Here is a 23,396-nt window from a genome sequence, read left to right as displayed (position 1 = left end):
ACTTGAGCCCTGCGACTGGTGCCTTTGCTGCCCCTGCCCCCTGCTCCGAGTCCCAAGGGGCCCATTGTTTCTTACCTGCTTGATTCTTACCTGTTCTGTAGTGCTGGTCTCCCCATGGCTTTCAGGTCTCCAATGCTCTCTTTCTTCAGGCTGGGCTGTCCTTGTGGGTGCCACATGGTTTGGTGGTCCACAGCTTCCCCTGCCCTTGTGCTCCCTTCCCCCTGACGAGCCTAGTTTAAAGCCCGCTGGAGGAGATCCGCCAACCTAGAAGAAAACACACGCTTACCTTTGGGGGACAGGTGAAGCCCATCCCAGCTGAGCATGTCCCTCGTTGTGATGTGCAGGTCATTGTCCAGGAAGCCGAAGCCTGCCTCGAGACACCACTGCCGAAGCCACCAGTTGGTTTCTCGGATGCAGTTCTCCTGCCGTCTTCCTCGTCCGGTTACTGGTAGGATGGAATTGGCATGGGAGACACTGAGTTTAATTAAAGGCACTGTTGGGGGGTGGGGGGACTAAGTCTGCAAGCACTGTGTTTCCTGATATATTGAAAATTCATAGTTTGATTCTAAATAGATTTTCTATATCAAATAGGCTTGTATTCCTCGCTTCCTGAAAGCTAGATTTAAACCCAGTGCTTGTACTGAAAAAGATGAAGTGGGGGAATGCAATCAACATAAGGCTTTAAACTTACATCTGTCACAGTTCAAACTGCAATGAAATCCAAATCTAATGCTTTACAAGTTCTGTGAACTTAATTCTCAGATTTTTATACCACACTAAAGAAAATGGCTAGCTAAATTTTCCAACATTAATCTGTATGACTTTTATAAGCTAATAACTGATACCTGTTAGAGCCTAAATTTCAAACAGTACAACTGTTCCAAGCATGCAAAAAGATATTTATTAATGTTTTCTAAGATTAAACTTTCTTCCTTGCTTTTCAGAGATCAAGTGTACTTACACAAGGAATAAAATCATGTCAAACTTTAAAAGAGTGCTTTAACTTCCTATTATCTATTTTCCCTGGTTTTCAACTGCAGTGATGTTTCAGTCTTTGTGGAGGATAATATATCTTAAATTTACTTGCAACCTTATTAACCCATTACCAAAATACTCAGAGAAAGATGATGAAGGACATATTGACAACTGGCCTGTTTTTCCCTCTTCAGTGTGTATGAGTTGCTAGTGTTTCATCAGTTGTCAGTATTGTCTTCCTTAGCATGTATTCAGCTAGTAACTGCATTCTGTATTGAAGCAAACTTGAAGAATTAATTATGTATTTTTATTCTTCCATTATCAGATTTATTTTATATATGATTAATAATATATATCCAGTAAATATTAGGGCTGTGCGAAGCTTCGGTCTCTGATTCAATTCAGCAGAGATTTGGCCCTATTTGGTGGCTGACTCTCCAAATCCGAATTGAATCAGAGAACTCTTTAATCTCTCTGAATCAAATCAGAACCCTTCAAATCGATTCAGAGAGATTCAGAAAGATTCAGAGATTCAGACATAGAGACAGCTTTAAATGTTTTCTTCTACATACCTCTAAGTAGCAGGGGCTCGTGGGTGCTGAGATGCTGGGGTGCATTGAATGACCCACAGAAGCACGAGGAGCTCCCCAGCACACTTGGCAGCAGACCCAGAAGTGGTTCAGAAGCACTTCCAGTCCACTTCCGAGTCTGCTGCGGAGCACACAGGGCTCCCCCCCTCCCCGGCTCAGTAACTGGTGACTCCTGGGTCGGGGGGGTCACCTGGGGTCCCCCTGCAGCTGATTGCTGACCGGGGGGGGGGCAGAGGGCCCCCCTGCGCGCTCCCTGGAAGACCCAGAAGTGGACCAGAAGTACTGGTTAATTGCTGAGCATGTGGAGTCCCCCCCCCCCCACTCCTGTGGGATGCTCTATACACCCCAGCATCGCAGCGATCACGAGCCGTGCCTGCTACCTCAAGGCATGTAGAAAAAACTTCTAAACCTGTGTCTATGTCCGAATCACTGATTCTCCAAATCAGCATTGAATCTTCAGATTCAGATTAGGCCAGGGACTGTGATCCGAATCAACAAATCGAATCACTGTCCCTGATTCAGGCGTAATCCAAATGTGAATCAAATAGGACCTGCTTTGCACACCCCTAGTAAATATATATTGAAAACTTTGAAGTATGATGTTCAAAGGTAACTGACCTTACCTCCATTAATAATTTTCATTAGTCAGCTGCTGTGTTTGGATATACATGTAGCATTGGGAGCAACCCCCCCTCCCAAAACTAGGAATTGCATCAAAATGGGATCAATGGAAGGACTATTGCTCTATGCAAGGACAAAATAATATAGGTGAAAGCCCTCTACCCTCTTTATTTGGGTCATTTGCAGCAACTTCTTATAAAAGCAATGATACCAAACTGGATGTTCCTGTAATTTCTTTCTCCAACTCCTGCCTGAAAGATTCCATCCAGAATGACATTTTAGTCCCATTAAACTAGTTTTTATCTCTCTCTGTCAAATTCCTTCTGATTACCCAGGTCTTCTGCCAGGCCTGTAAACATTAAGTGATTTAAAAATAAAGCTAGCACCACACTATTTAAGCTGTAAAAACAAAATCCAAATTGTTCCAATGCTTTCAGTCTCTGTATTTATTCTTTTCTGATATTTATCTATCTCTCTGACCTAATCCATATTTGGATGAGTGATACTTATGCATCTGCATAGTACCATTGAAGTCACAGAAGTACCCAAGGGACCTAGTTTAGCAGGGTACTTAAGCTTGTGCTTAAGTCTCATTGAAATCAGTACTACTTAAGCATGAGCTAACAACTAAACAAGTGCTTAAATGCTTTATTAGTAATCAAGATCAAATTTGCAACAGAATGATGTCCTAAAGAAACAAACTGATTCAGGCATATAACTACCATATTTTTTCACATACAACATGCACGTACCTCCTCAAAATCAGCACCCCCCAAAAAATGTTTCTGTGTACTTTTAGTAGGAAGTTGTTTTCTTTCCTGAAAAAGAAACAAGCGAAGATGCACTGAATGTCATACAGCTATCAATGTGGCTGCCAAGGTAGCGAAGTCCTGTATTAACCTTCTCACAGCCAGAGCTATTGGCTGAACACTGTAGCTTATTCCTGAAGCAGCAAGATATTGCTAGTACATTATGAGGCTTGTGATGTGGCAACAGCACTTTTTCTATAGGAACTTATATAAAGAACCACCTACAGTTAAGAACTAATGGTTATGCTACTGCCCTTGCAAGGGTCTTGGCCCAGGAACTTCCTGGTACTACACTTTCTGAATACTGTCTTCCCAGGAGAATTTGTTTCATCACACAGTCAGTGTGACTCTGGAAAAAATCTTTTTTCCATAGTCTGCGTTCTAAAAGCAAGGTTCTGTTTTATTTAGGGGCATCTTGTATGCAAGAAAACATGGTATTTACATCCTTTTGCTATTTGCACTGGGAGGTGCGATCGTCCCAGCACATTTTGCATTTGATTTTTCAGTGTTCTGTATTTCATATTTTGATGTCACCATCATAACTGTGATGTCGCTTTTCACATTGTCATTTTACTGCCAGTCATGCAGTGGGCCTGAGCACACACTAGTATGAGGATAAGCATTTTTATGACTAGCAAATGTACCTTGTAACAAGAAAAATAAATTAAAGATAACACAGATTGTATTTGCTTATTAGGTCTGAAAATTTTCCTCAGTGTAAAAAGAATTTTCCTTACTATATAAAAAGAATCCATCCTGAAAAGAAGTATTCTCTCTCTCTTTCTCTCTCTCTCTCTGTTGCTTTTAAATTAGCTGGGAATCTTTTAATTACGTTAAAATATGTTTAAAGTTTTAAAAACTGAAAGGTCCTTTACCAAATGTCATAGTCTATCCAAATGCCCATTTTTATGTCAGATACCTCATTGCAACAATAATGGGAATGTTATTAAATATACAGAACAGCATTTGGGGTTTTTTCAGACAGATTTATAGATTTTTATGTAGTAATTTAGCCAGATATTTCAAACAGGATAGTTTACTAAATTTTCTGAAAATCAAGATTCTGTTTTAGAGGCCATATTATTGCATTTCATAAACATACTGCATAATTATAAGTTTCTTATTATGGGTTTGAGGCTCCTGCAACAATTGAAGTGCTCTTTTTTAAATGTACATTAATGCAGTCAATCTTCTAATAGGTGTGGTCATATATATTTATAAATATGAGAAGCCATTGTTTTAAATTACTTGCTATTCTGCCATAATACTTTATTTTTTATCCCATGCATACATATCAGCACTTGGATCACTAATACAGTGTATCTGTGTTCAACACAGTAAACCTGGTTATTTTTTGTTGCAATATGTGTGTTTTCTAGGCATATTAAAATTTACTATTAGAGTTCCATGGGTGATTTCAGTGGCATTGTAAGGATACTGAAAACAGCTCAAGGCTTCAAATAAATGCACCTTCAACTGTAAATTGAATCTGGTGTGATGCTTTGTAAATAGAACAGAACATACACTTTGATAATAAAGCATTTTAGTGTACTCTCAACAAATTGACCTTATTTTTTTTCTAGATACACCTTCTGTTAAAATCATATCTTCCAATTCATGGCCTGAAGAAGGACAAACTATAATTTTGACTTGTGAATCCAAAGGAAAACCAGTGTAAGTGATTTAACAAGCAATATGTTTTTGTTATTTTCTTTATTCTGCTGTGATTGCAGTCTCTGACTGCAAAAATCTGCTGTTTTTGTCTTGTCCTGGGGTGTGAAGTGATCTCTGGTACAGAATAACCCTTGAAGCCTGTCTTCATTAAGTGTCTATGGAAGATTGGTCTCTTACTTTGTCATCTATTTTAGTTTTGGGGAAGAATTCCAGCTGTGAGATTTTTTCAGTAAGTCATTTCAACCTGAAAGGAGTGCAGGCTTAATCAGTCTCTGTTTACATCATTGAACTGATGATAGTTGAGGCAGAACATCTCATGAAAAACTTCTCATGTCAACAAGCCTCTCAAAAAATGTATTGAACTTTCTGCCCATTTGGCTAACATGTGCATGAAAACTTGAAATGTAATGATATATGCAAATGGACTCAGTTCTATCACAATTAAAAATTATACCTTAAGAAATAAATTATAGGTACAGTATTTCAGTCGCACTTTGGAAATAGTCAACTATATGCAATAATATTTTATGTCAAATTTGCAAGCATTGAATCTATACAGAATCCATTATTGGAGAAAAACAATCCTAAAATGCTTTCTTTCCAATTATGATAAACCTCCTAGGCATAATCACTATTTAAAACAGTAAATTCCCAATTGAATTGTGTTTTGAATTTACAGAAGAAGAAACAGCCCTGAAATGAGATGCCTGAATATAAACTATCTATGAGCTTAAAACATAAACTGTCAAGGAGATTAATTTCACATTATATAGAACAATAATATGCAGAATTAGAGTAGTCACTTAAGTGAAATATTGGTGAAAACATACTTTGATTATATTCATATGTAAGATGTATGCAAAAAAGAGGGGACTGGATAACATCTAACCTATAACTCAGTAAAGCATCATGCTGGAAAATTGGAGAGAGACACACCTTCCCTAGGTGAGATGGGGCAAAGAAACATGCTTTCACACTACCTAGGTGTAACCGTTAGTTTATTACTCAGCTGAAACACAAGGGGCACCTCCTCCTCTTCCTATGGTTTTTGCCCAGCTTCAATTTTAGGACTTTTGCTTGGGTACACACATATAGGGCTATGTACCTGCCCTGCCAAAGTACAGCTTACAGCCCATAGCCATGTGAAAAAGGATTGCAAGCTATATGTAAATGGTAAAATTGACAGGTATACAGCTTGTTAAGTGCCATTTGAGCACATATAGTGAGCTAGGATTCTCTCCTAGATGTTCCTGTGCCTACTCCCCTGAAGGGCTTGATCTGGGAGGTATTCTGGAAGCGTACATAACACACACCTTCATGGCTAGACTCCCCACAAAGTGCAGTTGCAGCATCCACTTTCTTTTAGAAGGAGGACGTTATTGCCCCCCCCTTTATATAATGGTATAGTTGTTAAGAGCATTTGCTCAAGAGTTGGAACACCCAGGTTCAGTTGCTACTTCTCTGGAGAGTGTTTCAAGCACCAGGCCATCGATTATTCTGTCTGGAAGCATTTTCCAACCCTGTCTGTTTAAGCTGCATCACTGTGCAGAAAAGAATGCAAGTTCATGGGACCAGAAAGACTGCACAAGAAGGAGCATATAGCAAAGTGGTTAGGGTACTCACCTGGGGAGATAATCCTGCATTCCAGGTGTGGTTTCTGAGACCAGTGCTGTATTTTATCCAACTGCGACTTCTTTGACTGCAGTATGAGTCCCACTCATAACATAGCACAGCTGATTACCCTCAGGATAGAGGGTTCAGAGCTGTAGATCTACTCTATTCAGACAGAGACTTCCATGAAGCCCTGAGTAAAGTATCTGAAATGTGAAATGAAAAATCGCCACCTTTCCTGAGCATTTCCTATTTGTGTAACTCTTGCACTTAAAATATTCTGAGGTTAGGTGACAGTGTGCTCAGCCTTCTGTTTGTTTTGAATCAAATTTTGAGATACCTACATTTTATCTTTGACTGTATAAGCTCCCAATCACAGGGTTCTGGATTCCACTCCTAGGCCAGGCACCTAAAAGTTGAATGTTGTCATGTCCTTTGACCTTCAGCACCTGCATCACATAATTCCTTTACAAAGAGATTTTTGTTTTGTTTTATGACATGCATCCCATTTGTACAAAATAGATTTTCTGCTCTTTTAATGATATTAGCTGCCCTTGAATTTTAAAAGACGTGGAAAAGACAATGCTCTTCATTCTTGAGGAGATTTGAAATTCAATGTATGACAATACATCAGAAATCTTTGTTGAGTATATGAATCATTTTTTTTTCACATGCCAAAGACATAAGAATGTTCTACTGAAGGAAGCAAATAATTCTCTTGGTTTATCAGGAGATTTTCTTCCAGATCATGATTTTGCAATTACTATGTCATTTATAAATGACATTTTATGATGGCAATAACAAAAACTGAAAAATGACATATTTTATCTTTATATATAAAAGATTTTTCATTTCATTTTTTTCTGTGTCACCAAGAACCTTCAGCAGACTTCAGTGAAAAGCCAGTTTTAGGAAAAATTGTATAAATTATAATATTTAAATAGTATGGGCTACATTTTAAAAAATGAGTCCAAACTTGGGATATTTGTATGAGTAGACTTTACATTCATGGTGCAGTGTAAAAAAAAGACACAAAATGGACCTTGACAGATCCAAATTTAAAATGTTCAAGTTGTTTGATGAGATAGCTGTGGAAAGGCCTATGCCATCAACTCATCAAAGCAGGGCACCAGTATGCAAATGGCCTCTGGGGCACAAATAATTTGTGCCAATAATTGCACCTCTAATTGTCCATACCAAGGGAGCTGCCAACATCAGCTACTCTGTATTGCCTCATTAGGTCAGCCGTTTCACATGCAGCAGCCAGTGATAAACAGCCAGGCACTGGGGAGCAGTTTGTGGCTGCTTGGTATGTTAACAGTAGTGTCATGCTGAAAGATCCCATTATTGTGGCTACCTTTAGGCTCAGGAGGGAAAGAGAATAGGAGCAGTCTGTTAGGAGTTGTCTGTAGAGCCCAAGTATATTGACGTACCAGAGTTTGTATGCAGTTAAATAGCAGAAGTACAGGAAGGAGAAATAAACTCTTAGACCCTGTGTAAGCACAGAAAAATACACAGAACCACTATAGGATTTGTATGCTGTATTTTAGCTTCCTCAGTATGCCACTAACTTGTGTGGTGGTTAGAAAAGTATACTCTCTCTTTATGGAGTCTATCATACAGTTGGTCATGCAAACACATGCGCAGCTGCCTTGAGTCATGAGTGTTATTAGAGCCAGGAGCAGTGTTCAAGCAAGGGCAGTGAGATGGGATAGCTACCATGCCAAAGTTAGGCAAGTGAATGTGAGAATGGGGTTAGGTACACCCCTCCTAATGCACCGCCTCCCTGATCAACATTTGTGAGTCAGATACCCCAAGGAGATGAAAAACCTACGGAAGTCAGCTAGCCCTAAGGAAGCCACCCAACTGCAGTGTAGTGTGGGTGAAGCCCCTCTGCCTGCACCCCCACTGCCAAACAAGCCTCTGTGTCCCACAGCTGGATCTAATGGCTTTGCAGGGCAGATCCAGCCTCTGGGCCATAGGTTGCTGATCACTGTTCTATGCAGCTTAAAACCATAATATGGATCTTGATTTTAAAAATAAAAGAAATTAAAACAAAGCTTTGGATTTAGATTGTTTTCTGGGTACCAGGACTGGAACATTTGGATGCTACAGCAGAAGCATGTGTCTGTGTATGGGCAGGGGAATAGACTGCAATTTAAAAGAGAAGGTTAGGATCTGATGTCTTAAATGGTATGTGTATATATTGTATGAGCATTTAATTTTAATTCTTCCACTGTTGGGCAGGGAAGGAATGGAAAAGCATCTCTGTAGTTTGTCAGAGGCTGATTAATAAAGAAACCATATAGTAAATTTAACTGAGTAAGAAATGTATATTTCATTTTCTAAAATACTGGTCACTTCTGAAAATAGTTAAGACCTGTAACCCTATATTTTTCATTCTAATCTGCAATTCAGAATAGGAACCTAAGACTGGAAGGGTCTTCCTGGACCATTGAGTCCAGTCTCTCACATCTGAAGGCCATCATTTATCCCAAGAGTCCAATAAATTGTCTAGTTTGATCCTTCATGCACCGCAGTCGCAAAGCACCTTATGAAAACATAACCAAAATCAGTGTATTACATGCCATGGGTAAAAAGCAGAAGAGACAATGGGTTAAGTAAACAATTAATATATATCCTCAGATGATTCTAAGGAGAGGACCATGTTTGTCAAAATGGCACAATATTAGAGAAAACATTTACAACAGACCCCAGTCTAGTGATCAGTTTGACCTTGAGAAGGACTTTGTCTTCTAAGCACCAGAAGTAGCTCAAAGTTACCTCAGTCACAGCTCCTTCGGCTGTGGCCAATGTCTGGTGGTTCAGGAGGAGGAAAGGAGGGAGGGTGGGAAGACCAGAAGATACTAAAGCATTCACTGCAGGGTGGGGGAGGGTCTCCTAGAAGAAGAAGAAGTTGCATCACTTTTAAATTTGCATTTTATTTGAAGTATGAGAATTCTAGAAGTCATAATACATTATATATATGGAAAAATATACATATATTCCTAAGCAATCTACACCAGCATGTGTTTCAGTAAGTATTTTAGTATTATTCCAAAGGGCCAAATTCTGCCCTCACCAACATGACCATGTCAGAAATATTCCTTTACTCCAGAGATAAAATAGTGTACCTAAAAATGTTGTAGGCATTTTTTTTTACTCCAAGTCGATGCATATTTTGAATTTTTCTGGTAGGGTTGTGCAAAGATGGGATCAGAATTGTATTTCCCAGAATGGGTATTTTTACTATATCTGAGAGTGTTGAGGAATATTCTTCTTTAATTTTCATTGGCTCTAGAATTGAGCTGGACTGCAGCAAAACAGAATATATTACTATAATTGAAAATGTGCAAAATCAAGTTTGTCCAACAAACTGCAACCATCTTTCAACTCTAAATGAAGAACACTCAGTGATAATCCGATGATATTGCAAACCCATTCACCTATGTGCTGACAAAAGATGACTAGAAAATAATATTCATTTCATAAATATTATTGTGGTACAAGAGTTCTTTATCATTTTGATGGAGTGAGGAATCAGTTTACCACGTACATATATCAAAGCATTTTTTTTTCTTATTTGTTAATATTAATGTGTGTGGTTTTCTCTCCCCTCTTCCCCCATCCCCTCCCCTGATCAGTAAACATAAATATTAGGGCCAGCTGTAGCTTGTGTTTGACAAGTGTCAGAATAGAGTTATAGTTTGCTGTGCATGTCTTTTTCAGCAGTGTCATCTGGTTTGACTGATGCCTATTTGGCAGATCAAATATAGCCTTTTTTTAAGGCAAACTCTAGGGTGGTATCTTTGTCAGATTATACACAGCTAGGTTACAGTGTCAGTCTTTCCATCCTGAACCCTTGTGTTGATATGCTTACTTTGAATTTGACAAACCCTTATGTCCATTTTTTACTAAAATTGATGTTTTGGATTAAAGCATTTTGCTGTTTTTTGCCTCTTGTACAACTGTATAACTTGGTTGAAGACCAAGTTGTTCAATTTGACACCACTACTAGAGCACATTCATCTGTTCATGGAAAGACCATTGTACTTTTCAGTCCACTCTGAAGTTAATCACTTTCCTTTTTAGCCCTTAAAGTTATTCTTTCTTTTCCATTATTCTGGCTGAATTCCCAGATAGCTGTTTGTCTATATTAATTCTGTACTATTCTGAACAGACATGCCTAACCCATCTAAACAGTCATCAGCATTTAATGATTTTTTTTACTAAATGTCTCTTTTTCACTTAGTGTAACTTCATCTAACTTATGCTAGTTATCCAATGCAGGAGTTATGATTGGCCTCCAGGAAACACATTCAAATATCATCCCTATGAAATCTTTCATAAAGTCCTAGTGAAACATCCCTTCAGTCAGTCTATGCACCTTTACAATTAGTAAGATCTAGCAGCTTTCCTAGGTACTCATAGGGTATGTCTACACGTGATGCTACATTGCCAAAGCAATGCGCTATGGCGATGTAGCATCCATGGGTATTTACACATGATCAGCAGCTACTTCTCCATAGTGGCACACTCGCCATTATAGCACACAGCTACAGTGAAGTAGCTGCTAAAAATAACCCTGCTCCACATGTATGGCACAGAGGTGGTTAATGCACCATGCTTAATACTTCCAAAAACAGAAGTACTAAAAGACAGCACAGCACAGACAGCACAGTAACAATGTTGCCATAGGACAACCTGTAGATGCACCCATAGTGATATCCCTTTTTTTCTGGCAAAGAGAAAACCTTAGAAAAACAGAATGGTGATAAATGCTATTGTCTGTATTGTCAGAAGATTAAAGAAACAATTTTTTTTTTCTCATTACCACAAGTTACAACTTTTAGTCACCTTTTTAATTTTTTTATCAGAACTGTCGAGTCTCATGGCTGACACAGAACAAAACTAAAAATTGCACGCTACTGCATATAAAAACTTTGGGAATAAAATTCATTCAAAGGCAAAAGGCTCAATATTTTATATTCCTAATTAGAACTTTCACTGAGACATGCAAAAAAAATGTATTTTTTAATTAGGAAAGAAAATGCAGATGTGAAAGGTATCCCAAATTTCAATATGTTAATTCTAATTTAGTATTTGTTATTTAGGATAAATCTGTCCACTGGTGCAAGAAGAGACAAGAGAGATGTAGGAGCAGAAGCATAGTAGGACAGCTGTTGCAACAGCTATTTTTCACATGCCTCTATCCTCCTACCTCCGGTTGATGCCTGGAGTTTTTACTGTGGTTGCCCTCCCTCAGTTACGCTACTAACTAGGAGTTTCACCCAAGCAGTAGGGATGAATCTTTCCACAGAGCTCAAGAGAGCACAAGAATATCTGGTTGAATAATGTGACAAAATCTTGGATGCAATGAAGTCCTACCTTAAGGGCTCAAAGGAACCATTCAGGACACATTTAGCCATCATTCTTTATCAGCCAATGTATGGGCTCTAGTGGGTAGCTGGATTAGCAGGCAGCAGTTGGGAGTACTCTGTTCAGTCTACAAGGCACAGGAAAGTATGCTGCACAGCTTGTGAAGAATTCTGCAATAGCTGAATGGATAGTATAGTAGAGAACACCAGGCACTGGCTGTTGCTGTACTAGCCAGGGAAGAGTTTGGCTCTTAACCCTTACATCAATGCATGTTGAAAGGAGGCTTTCTTCCTAGATGGAAATTAAAACACAATTAGGTAAGAATCACATTTTTGATGGATGATGTAATCCTGAAAAGCTACTGGGTGTCTTTATATCAGGAGAAGTGTTGTATATGCACCAGTACAGTATAACATAATTTATCAAGTCACCTTTTCTCACCTGGTGGGGAGAAATGTTTAATCAGTGCTATAAAATGTTATTGTAAATACCCTGTAATCTAGAATTTGGCCAACTTCACAAGTGAGGATAAAAAATGTACTGATCTTAATAAATGGGGAAACTAGACAATCAAATAAATTACTCTGGAGCAGTGGCTCCCACCTTTTTATTCCCATGACCCACTGCTGGGAGTGGAGTGTGGTGGTGGTCTGAGGGCAGGGATGGGGGAGCTCCCAGCACAAGGCATGGCTCGTCCTTTGGGTGCGGTGCCCCCGGCATTGCCCTTGTGACCTTCATTTGGGTTGTGACCCGAGGTTGGGAACCGCTGCTTTAGAGTGTTGAAGAAAGTGGTTTAAGCTGTGTTGTATGAACTGAGGTGACTTTTAGATCAAAACAGAAAATGGAGGTAATATCTTTCCTCTCTAATATTTATTTGGGGAAGGCATGCTTAAATGCAACAAACACTGAAATAGCTGGTGCAAAAAAACCAATAGGGTTTATTACAGTAGGGTTTGGCCAGGATTTGCTATCCCACATTGGCCAGTGATAGGTGGGTGTTTGGCCTGCAATGGATACTGCCTGAGCTCTAGGCTGGGAAAAGAAAAGTTAATGAACACAGCTAAGAGTCAGCTGGGGCTCATTAGCTTGCAAACAACCCAGTCTAGAGTGCATATAAGAAACAGCAAGGGAGCTGCTGGAAGTGATTGGACTGTAGAAAGAAATCTTTTCTTTTTAAAAAAGGGTGTGATGTAGTCAAGTGGTACAGGTGAGATGAGCTCTGGTTGCAATTGTAGACTGTATTTTACTGAATACAAGGTGCATCTACATGAGATGCTACATCGCCGTAGTGATGACCTATGATGACACAGTGTCAGCAGGCACGAACTGTAACGCTGCCACTACTGCCCAGTACCAACAAACTACTGCACAGTAGTTCATTGCCCTTATGAAGAGAGGCAGCACTGTAAATAGTTGTTTGGCTTCAACCTTTAAGATGGAACTTCAGGTTTCTGATCTTTCCTTTCTGTGGAAAGGAGACAGAAGGAAAGGTAGGCTAGTACTTTAAAGATTAACTTGTTCAGAGAGGTGTAAGATTTATCACCGTGCTCTCTTACCTTCTGCCTGATTTCAGCTAACATGGCTAACTACCTTTGTGTAAAATGAAGGAGTAAGAGAGATCTTAAAGTCAGAGATGTCCAAATGCCTTGTCTTCTTGACCCCTTGTGCCTTTTTATCCCTCTGTTTGAAAGAGAAGACTATATTGAACACTGAGTTTAACTTTAGCATAGCTCCTGAAGAAAGATCCTAACTCTCCTATAGAAAGTTGAACATAGACAAAGGCTTCTTCAAGGGTACAGGAAAGAAAATGGATTTGTCAGATAAACAGTTAAATGACTCTGGTAATGTTTGTTTCCCAAATTGTCTTTGTCTTTCGGTAGAAGGCAGGATAGATTTTCCCCTTAGGAACTAACTAAACTGGAGATAAACATATAGCACATGCTTTTGTGAGCTGGACCTCACTTCATCTGATGTTAACTCTTTGGACTAATACAGCTAACTACATTTCTTTGTCCTGGGTTTCAGGACTGAAGTCACAAGTCTCCCTTCCTCAGTGCTGTTATTGCTTTCTTCAAACTTTGAAGAAATTCAGAGCTTTGCAGCAGATATCTGACAAGCTGCTAAAAAAGGGAACATTTGGATTTTCACACTCTAGTTTATTTACTTTCTGTTATACTGAGGCACATATCAGAGAGGCACCTGTCTTGTGCCCTGAGAAGGTTAGATGATTATTCAAACTTCAAGTCAGAATTAAGCTTTTGATTAGTAACTGCCTCAGCTGGTGAATGACCACTTCTATTTGTCCTCCACAATCAGCATATGGCTCAGCTGTCATTTAAGGCAGACTATCCAAACCCTGCATTAAGTGTAAAATGATTAACCTCTTTTGGATATTTTTACACTGTTATCACCAAAGGATCTCTAAGTCTTTCAAAAACATTAATAACATTATTTTCATCATGCTGCTGTGAGAGTAGGTGGTGATATTAGCATCACTATACAGCTGGGAACTGAGGCAAAGAGAAAACCAAAATAATGGAAAATTCCCACTAATTTTAGATCCTTTTTCCCCTCAGTATATTTAACATTATATTTACTAACTTAAAAAAATATATTTGAAGTGCATGACCTTCACTTGCAATTTTGAGTTCCCAACAATCCAGTACATCAAACTCCAAGTGTTTCAAAACACTAACATATCAAATGAAAAACACCCAATATGTGGCCAACTGCTAACATTTTGGTTTAAGCAACTTGCTCAGGATCACAGGTGGCTGCTGGCTAAGTACAGATGTTCAAAAAGCCCCTGGTGGAAGTGCTCTAACTATTGCACTTTACTGAAAGTGCTATAAATTATAGTAGGAATGAACCAAGCAGACATTTGTGGTTCAGTTGGGGTCTCAGTGCCTTCCTGCAGTGGCCAAGGCCAGCAGGTGGTGGGCCTTCCTGCATGCCTCCTAGGAAGCTGCTGGAGCCACCTCTTTCCCCAGCCTCCACCCGCCTCCCCACCAGCTGGTAACTGTCAGCAGCTGCTGGGAGGGGGAGGGGAGGAATAGAGCCCACCCACCGCTAGCCCCACCACAGCTTGCTGGCTTGGGTCTCTGGAGTGGGTGGGCTGAGTCCATGTGGCATGGCAGCCCCTTCCTCCTTCTGCCCCAGCCTCTTGACAGCTGCAGCTAGGAGCTGCAGTCCAGGGCTGCCTGACTAGGCTTTTTGCTGCACCAGGAACTGGGGCCAGAGGGGGAAAGTAATGCCCCCCTCCCCCCAGCTTGCTGGCTGGGGTCTCAGGGTGGGCTGAGCTAGATCTGTGTGGCAGGGGGCTCCCTTTTCTCCCAGAATGCAACCTATGGTGAAGCATAATGGAAATAGTACAGATGTTCAAAAAGCTCTCTAACCTAAAGTGCTTAAGTCTAGTTTAGTCCATCAATGGTTAACTTAGAGCAGGATCTGCCATTTTTAAAGTGCTTTAAGTGCTGTGAACATCTGTTCTGTTATAGCTTTAATTCAGTTACCTTAACTAAATAACTGTCCCTTCTTTTGCTGCAATTTCCTGTATCATGTATGATACCCCTCCCAAACATTGAGGAAAGGGTCTATAAACAACAGCCCTATTTTACACCAGTCTCTGAGCACTATAGATTGGCCAACTTTAGCTAAACACCGTTTTATTACCATGTTCTCCTATAACAGATACGGTCATAATATACTTAGTACAGTATCTCAGTCTCTGTGGCCATGTCTACATAAGATGCTGTCTGAACAGTTGTTACTACGCAGTCATTCAGTACTTGTATAAACAAGTGCTAAATGACTGCACAGTAACCAGAGTTACTGTGCTGTCATGCTGAGGAATGGTTCGTTCATGATGCTGACTGCAGAGTAGCTCGTGACTACTGTGCAATAGTATTGCATCACACTTCCTGCCATGTGATGCTACTGCTCAGTTAGCATCTCATGTAGATGCAGCCTGTGTGTCTGTAAATCACCTAAAATAGTTTATCAGCCAACAATTTATATTGGACCTTGTGGGTATCATTGTAATAACAGTAAATAAGAATGATGTGGAAAATGAGTTTATATCCAGAATGATTTTTTTTCAGTAAAATATGGTATTAAAACATTCTCCCCTTCCTCCCCTCCCCTCAGCTTTATTGGTAGCTTTCTCATGGGAAATTCTAAATAACAACAGAATATTTCCCAGTTCTCCTGGAAAGAAGCCACCTGAAATTGGAAGAAAAATCTCAATTAAAGAAAGGAGGAGGGTAAGAAAGGAAGGGGGGGGATAAATTTGGATTTCCAGTCTTATTTTGAGCTTTGGACTAACCTCAGTGAGGAGCTGAACAAAACTCATTTAAGTTCTGTAATAAATGATATTAAGACACAACAATATATAGGCCTAGTGTAATTAAGACGAGGTGAATAGGGCATTATCCCTGGTTGCTGACTTGTACCAGTATAACGCAGCAGCAGTCTGTATGGAAAGCCGGTGCAGTAGCTATGGATCGGGATATCTGCACCGTGGCAACAGCAGCCAGAGTCTTTGAGAGTCTCCAGGCAGTAGTGCAACTTGGGGTGAGTGAGCAGGGCTTTATCTCCAGATGCCCACCTAAGGGGGAGCTTGAATGATGGCTTCCTGGGGAGTTTACACTGCAGCAGCCAGGTGCAGGAATCTGTGCAGCAGCAAAAGTCAGAGCTGAGCAGACAGCTTTGTGCCAGCAGCAACAAGGAACTTTGGGTGTCTTTACACATGCTCTCAAGAGCCGCTCTAATTAAAGTGCCTTCAGCATCTCGTGTATTCAACTCAAGCTTGTTCATCATTTTGAAGCATGGGGGTGCTGAATACATGAGATGTTGAGACTACTGGAGTTACTAATTTCATAACTTCAGTCAGAAGTCATAAATTGTATATAGATACCCTAAATGGCCATGACTTCACATTTGATTTCAGTCACATTTAGATTCTTGAACAATATATAAAGTAGTGTATATGTGTGTGTTTGTGTGTGTATTTATCACTGTTAAGCACCATATTGCAATTCTCTTGTGAAAAGTTAATAGAGTATGAGCCACATGCAACAAATGCTATCATATTACTCAATGCACCAATTCACTGTTGTAGTGACGACAATCATAAAATTATTTTGTTTAATAATAGAAACATGCACTAAGTAGTTTCCTTGGATATAGAAAATATTTTAAAATTATTATTATTTTTTCAAGGAGATGCATCTGTACTTTCATTGTTTCCAGCAGGTGTTTGGAGTATGACACATTCAATCACATTTAGTTAAATGTTCAAAGTTTTACAGTGATCTAATCTAGCTTTACAGAACCAAGATTATAAATGCATAAAGGAAATATTCTTGAAGAACATTTCCAGAAAGGTAATTTTTGTTTGTAAAAAAAACAACAAAACAATTATTTTGAAGGACTATGCAGATATTCTTTTTGTAAACTTAATATTTCACTAACCTTAAGATGTGGGATTATACTGCATATTAAAATATAAATATATAAATGCTGCAAACACATGTATTTAAATATTTTAAATCTCTAAATATAGTCAATAGCTTGGGTGTCTGTGAACCTGAATCTTTACTTTGCAATTTGAAAACCGTTTTTCCCCCATTGAGTAAGAAAATTAGTGTCATAAAAAACTTGACACATCACACAAAATGAAACAGGTGGGAGCATTATGCCCATTTAAAAATTATACTTTACAATAAAACCTACTGTGGTGCTTAAGAACTTTCCCTTTAGTGTTCTGTAAAATGATCACATTGCATAATGGGCTCAGTTCAATAAAGAGTTGTCCTCCCTTTTAAATATAGTTTCTGCAGTATTTACTCATAAAATGCTGCAGAAAGTACAGTGTAAAAAACAACTAAGTGCAGCATTTTTAGTGCTCGTTAAATTTCTTTTGCATGTGTTTGCCTTTGAAATAATTCTCTTCTGTGCTCCTGAGAGGTATGTCTAGCAAAAAGCAGCTGACAAAGAGCTGTGCAGAGTTTAAAACAAATTCTAAGCTAAAAACATCCATAGACCACAATATTATAACAAAAAATGTGGAGTATTGAGAGTAGCTCTAACTTTAGGCTACATGGGGTGCACCTACATGTGCTATTAATGTGCTATAAGTTTACTGTGCAGTAAAATACTGCACAGTAATCTATCCATGGGAGCATATATACACATGTGCCTGTCAAGAGCAAATTTGCTCCTGAAAGGAGCAGTTCAGTGCAGGGCTACTCCTGCCCTGCTCTGCTCCCCTGCAGCAGCTAAGGAGAGCTGTCCCACTTCTGGGCCATCTGTCTCCAAGCTCTACACCCCTGCTCTGGGCAGCTGCCTCCTGCCCGACCCCATGCTCCAAGATCAGAGTGGAGGCTGGGACACAGTTGCCTGCCCGGGGCAGCTGCCTGGTGCCCAACTCCCACTCCAGTTGGCTTATCAGAGTTGGGGCTGGGAAGCAGCCAGCTGCACCCCCTGCTGTCTGCACTGACTGGGAGCAATGCTGTCTACACATGCAATGCTGCACAGTAGTTACTGCACAGTAAATCTACTACCTGTATTTGCAGGTAGTAGCCAGCCAGACAATAGACTAATTTTGTTTCACAATGGGCCCCTGTAGGCTAATTTACTGCACAGTAAATGCTATGCACACGTAGATGGTGACAATTTACTGTGCAGTAGATTAGTCTACTGTGCAGTAAAGTGTCTCATGTAGACACACTGAATGATAAAGTACATGAAAGAGAAAGAATTGTCAGTACTAAGCAGGAAACACTTTATCTGAAATCTTATGCATTGAATATTTCAAATTCAGGTACAATTAGAACTGTCTTAAAAATTTAACAGTATAATCTAAGCATACATCTGTTCATATATATCAGTGAAGGTTGCATCTTTGGCAGAGTAGCCTGCAGCTTTGAGTTTCTAGAGTTTGCCACATTATACATTAGAGGCTTGAGGTTTACCTGCTGTACAGTGGACTTGGTCTAAGCCACTTAACTGATAGATTTCTGTGCACCAAAAAGGAAAATATGAGCATGAAAGGACAAACTATTAGAATAAGGTTCTGATTTTTAAGCAAGTATAATTTGTTTAAAGCAAGTGTGTCAAACTTACTTCCTGCCCCTGGCCAGATGCAGACTGTGGGGCTCTTTCCAGTCAGGTCCAGTTCAGTCACCACTCTGATGATGGCTCCAGCTGCTGTCATGCCCATGATAGAATTGGAGCTGGAGCTACTGCAACTGATGCATTTTGTGCCGGGGCAGCAGCTTCAGCTCCAGCACAATGATGGCTCCAACTCTGACTCAGATTCCAGCACAGGGCACAGAGCCAGCAGCCAAGGAATGGGCCACAGCAGTGGCAATGGGCAAAGCAGCTGGAGGGTGACTTGGGATGTGTCATCCCTCACTCACCTTCCTGTTGCCAGTTTCCATGCCCACAGGAGTCCAAGGCCCTAGGAGGCCACTCCCCACTAGCCACATATCAACTTCTAATGGCCCATTGGTAGCCTGGCAAGCCAGATACAGCAGCTCTATGGGCCAGATCCGGCTTGAGCCCCATATGCTTTGCATCCCTGATTTAAAGCACTTCTTTATTCCTGCTGAACTCAAGCCAGTTCCCTGTCATTTATATCTATAACCTGCTATTTAGAAAATATTTTCTTTATAATATAAACGTGCATATTTTTTCTGGATTTATTACTCTTTATTTTATTAATCCCAAAGAGAGTATTTTGAGGAGCTCTGCTTCATTGCCTCCGCACCAAATATATGTTACCCTTTAAATTTTTTGCCTTTATTTGGAAGTCAAATAAAACTTATTTTGCACCATTCTTTATCTTTTTGATTCCTCCAAGTTACTTTTTTGGACATGTCTGCTTATATATCCATAGAATTCTAGGGCCCTTATTTCTGTAGTGCGTAGCACACACATAGACTTTTGCTGTAATGAAGTCTCTCTGAAGTCCATGGGACCCCAGACAGGTATAGCCTGCACATTACCAAGTGTAGGACTGAAATCGGTGTATAGTCCACATACAAACAATGCTGAGGATCAGCATAGAGGGAGATGTTTATAGCATGAACTACACACTCAAATGCATGTTCATTATGATTATAACTTTCATAGTTATATGAAAGTTAACTTTATAATTTATGTGTATACAGAATGTGTGGAAATACATTCATTGCGTACAAAGGGCCCCTCACAAAATATGCTGTGAATTCCTCCTACAAGTTCATGAGACTGCCCATCATGACAAAGATATCAGCTGTAGATCTTGCATCTGGCCAGATGTTCTTTGGCTTCCTGCAGCCCCCAGTGTCCTTGGAAGTATTGTCAGGGACACCACCATTGACAACAGACAATAACTGTATCAGACAATGACTGCAGCTGGGCTGCAATATGGCATCCAGAAGAGCAGATTTTGCTATTTTTGTGCCCCATTTGCCTCCCGTAATGCACCTGATTGATGTAATTGTACCTGCTCTTCCTGGAATTTTTTCCCCCTGGGAAATCTGGAAAGGCCAGTATGGGAGGAAAGACATTTGTAAATGGAGAAGGGTGATGCAAACCCACAAAGAGGCTTTTATAACATTGTCCTTCCTCAGTAATCCAACTCTTCTGGGCTCTGTGTGGAGGAGAATGATATATTAATAAATATAAAGCCCTTCTAAAATTAGACCTACAAGAGCCTATTCATACAAAAAATATCACAATTTTGAAGTATAACATTTCTGGTATTTCAAGGGCTAAGAGTAACTGCAGTCCCAATGGGAAACTGGGAATATATCCCTTGCAATGTTGACATTGTTATTGTGAAAGGTTCTAATGAGACATTAACTGTAAGGGTCTAGAGAGACTCCTGTGCATTAGAGCACTCCCTTTTGTCTAGGAAAGAGATACTTTTGGGAGAAGGGAACAAAATGAGGTGAAGCTGGTACAAGTCGATGCATTTTCTTTCTTAATTTTGGTTTCTTCACAGATGAATATTAGATTACATATTCAGGCTAGCAGACAGCACTGAAATAGAAATAAGTACAATCTCCCAATCTGTTGTTTTTGTGCTTTAAGTACATCATCTCTGATGTATAGAAAAGGTCATTGCCACTGGAAAAAAAACTGGTATCATTTAAGTACAGCAAATTTTATTATGTTTCTCTAGTTTCTCTATGCTATTATGACCATTATAAAAATCAACTAATACTTGCTTCTATAACTCAATTTAAATGCCTCAGTGTCATAATACAGTCATTAAAGTGCTGTTATCTAATGAAAGAGGATCATATTTGTTTCTACAATATCCAAGTTTCATGATAAAGCGTGTTCTTAAAATCATGGAAAGTACATACTGAAGAATGGGTCCTTCAAGTTACAGTTCTGATACTTTCAACAACTCTCCTTAGCCACTAGTACACCTTGAATGAGGAAGATCTTTTGTTTTGATGAGGCTCTTGACATCAATAGCCAACCAGTTTCAAACCAATAGTATTCAAAAGTTTGAATCAAATATACTAGTATTGTTACATGTGAATGAGCTGAGAAGAATTCAAATGTTACAAACCCACTCCTGTTTTCACACTGAATGAAGGAATGTTGGAGTTATGTAACGATTACAACATACCAGATGCTGCCCTTTTGAAACATTCCCTTTTTGAAAGTACTTCCCTCCTGGGCGCATCCACACATGCAAGCACATGCGCTTGCAGGAGCTCAAATAGAGGTGGTGCAAATTTGAGCTGAGGCTTTTTGGCTTAGCGCACATGCCCGAACATGCACTTCAGTGTGGGGCAAATTGTGCCACTTGGGGCAAAATAAACCTGCCTGGCTCCTTCTAGATCTGCAGCCAGGGGGAGCTAGAGCCCATGACCAGCACCTGTGCTGGCCCCATCAGTACAAAAAGCCGCCCTGTCAAGTTGCTCATGGCTACTCACTCTCAGGAGCTTCTGCAGCCCAGCCAGTTGGTACCTGGGGACATGACCCCTTGTGCCAACTGGGCGGCTGCAGCAGTCCTGAGAGTTCCCTGCACCCTCTACCCACTTCAGCAGTCTGGCTGGGGGCTGCTGCCTGGCTGTGACCTGTTGTGCACCTGCCAGACCCAGATGGAGACTGCACAGCCAGTAGAGGCATCTGCTCCTCTTGGCCAGCTGCCAGTAGGCTGTGACTTCAGAGTTGGCCTTTATGCGGCACTACTGCCATGTGTGCCCCCTGCCCGGCCATCTGGGCAGCTAACACCTGGAAGATGTTCTGCGTGTGATAACCTGCTTTGAACTGTCAATGCCTGCCCTCCTGGCCCCACTTGGACAAGAGGTCATCCACCTCCAGCTGGGTCCAGGGTGCTAGCTCTGAGCAGCAGTGAAAGATTTACTGTCAAACAAACTGTGCAGAGGCATGGGACCCCCAATGACAGGGGCCCCCTCTGCCAATACTGCCACCAGTGAACCTCCCATGTTTTGTTTGTGCCCCTCCCTCCCACCCAGAGGTTTGTAGTCTTCTTCAGCCATTCCAGACAGATTCTGGCCACTGCTCCTTCCCTGTGGTTAATTCCCCCTCAGCACAGGAGGTGGGGCCCTGCACCCTGCTTGGATCATTGGGACCCACTAACCATAAATCCACCACTACTGAGCAGGCTTCTCTGCCTGGGTCTTGGCACTTGCCTCCCTAGCAGGAATTCTGGAGTTCCCTATTTCAAAACTTAAAAATCCTTAATAAAAAAAATCCCAAAGTCACTCTATAAAATATCCCCAAATGCATGTTCCTCCAGAATTAAGACAAAAAACCACTATATAGAGAGTGAGAGAGTAAGAGGCAGAGAGACAGCGATCAGTTGGGCACTGATTGATATATCTAGTGTTAAAGCAATTTGGAAGTCTACCAGTGCCTCTATCATCATAATAAAATGAATTCTAAATACCTATATGTTTTCCTGTTTGCCTTTGGTTTTCTTACCATAGAGCAGTTAGAGCTCCCCCTGACCCCTTCACTAACTAGGATGTGGGGACAGCTGCCCCTGCAGCCACAGCTCCTGCCAGCAAGTCTCATCCTGTCAAATGGCCAAAGCCTTCCTAACCAATTCAGCCAACTTTTGATTATTCTAAGGCAAATCTCTTCTGTTTTGAAAATATCTAGATAATGTCAGTAATCTGTAACCTGTTCTTCCCCTGGTTTCATAGTAGGCAGCTGATACCTACATGATGTTTCCTTTGCTGACAGGTTTAAAGCTTTAGAGCTTTCTTGAATTACTGGTCTCTCTAAGCTCTTCCGAACAGAAGCCATCTGTATTTGGGTGTGTGGTACAAGGCAAAACATGATTTGAGCTCTAAATCTACATATAAAAGTGCTGTAAAACCTTAACGTCCCTTAAGCATGAACATTAAACAAGACATAAACATTACTTCACAATTCCAGTTGCAGGAATAAAAAGCTTCCATGAAAGCACAGGCATAATTATGATGGTGCATCCAGATGAGCAGGAGCATATACTTTCCAGCACCTCAAAAGTTTTTAAGGTACCATAACATGTACACCATGCATGTGAAAAGGTTCTGCACACTGCTGCACTGCATAATTGCAGTGCGGAGCCAAAATTAGATACCAGGAAATCCCCGAATCTAAAAAAAATGTGACAAAAAATGCAGGGCGGTGCATATAACTGCAGTGTTTGTCACCCAAGAGCAGAGCCTGATCAGACAGAGACATGCTCTGGCTGCTGGCCAGGCTATCCATGCCT

At 40.4% G+C, this 23,396-nt stretch overlaps 1 protein-coding gene across 5 annotated transcripts in view; it reads left to right on the top strand.

Moving 5' to 3' along the window:
* The window catches only part of CADM2 (cell adhesion molecule 2), a 1,138,796-nt gene that overhangs the window by 982,838 nt on the left and 132,562 nt on the right, over positions 1 to 23,396 (top strand). For all 5 annotated transcript variants that reach the window (XM_059720619.1, XM_059720621.1, XM_059720618.1 and 2 more), the window contains one exon: positions 4,579 to 4,669. In XM_059720619.1, coding sequence (XP_059576602.1) covers positions 4,579 to 4,669 — 91 coding nt within the window. The remainder of the gene's footprint in view (positions 1 to 4,578; positions 4,670 to 23,396) is intronic.

The sequence above is a fragment of the Alligator mississippiensis genome, chromosome 1 (assembly GCF_030867095.1).
Source record: "Alligator mississippiensis isolate rAllMis1 chromosome 1, rAllMis1, whole genome shotgun sequence".
NCBI lineage: Eukaryota > Metazoa > Chordata > Crocodylia > Alligatoridae > Alligator > Alligator mississippiensis.
The sequence above is the reverse complement of the archived record's forward strand: the minus strand, read 5'-3'. Positions and strand labels throughout refer to the sequence as shown.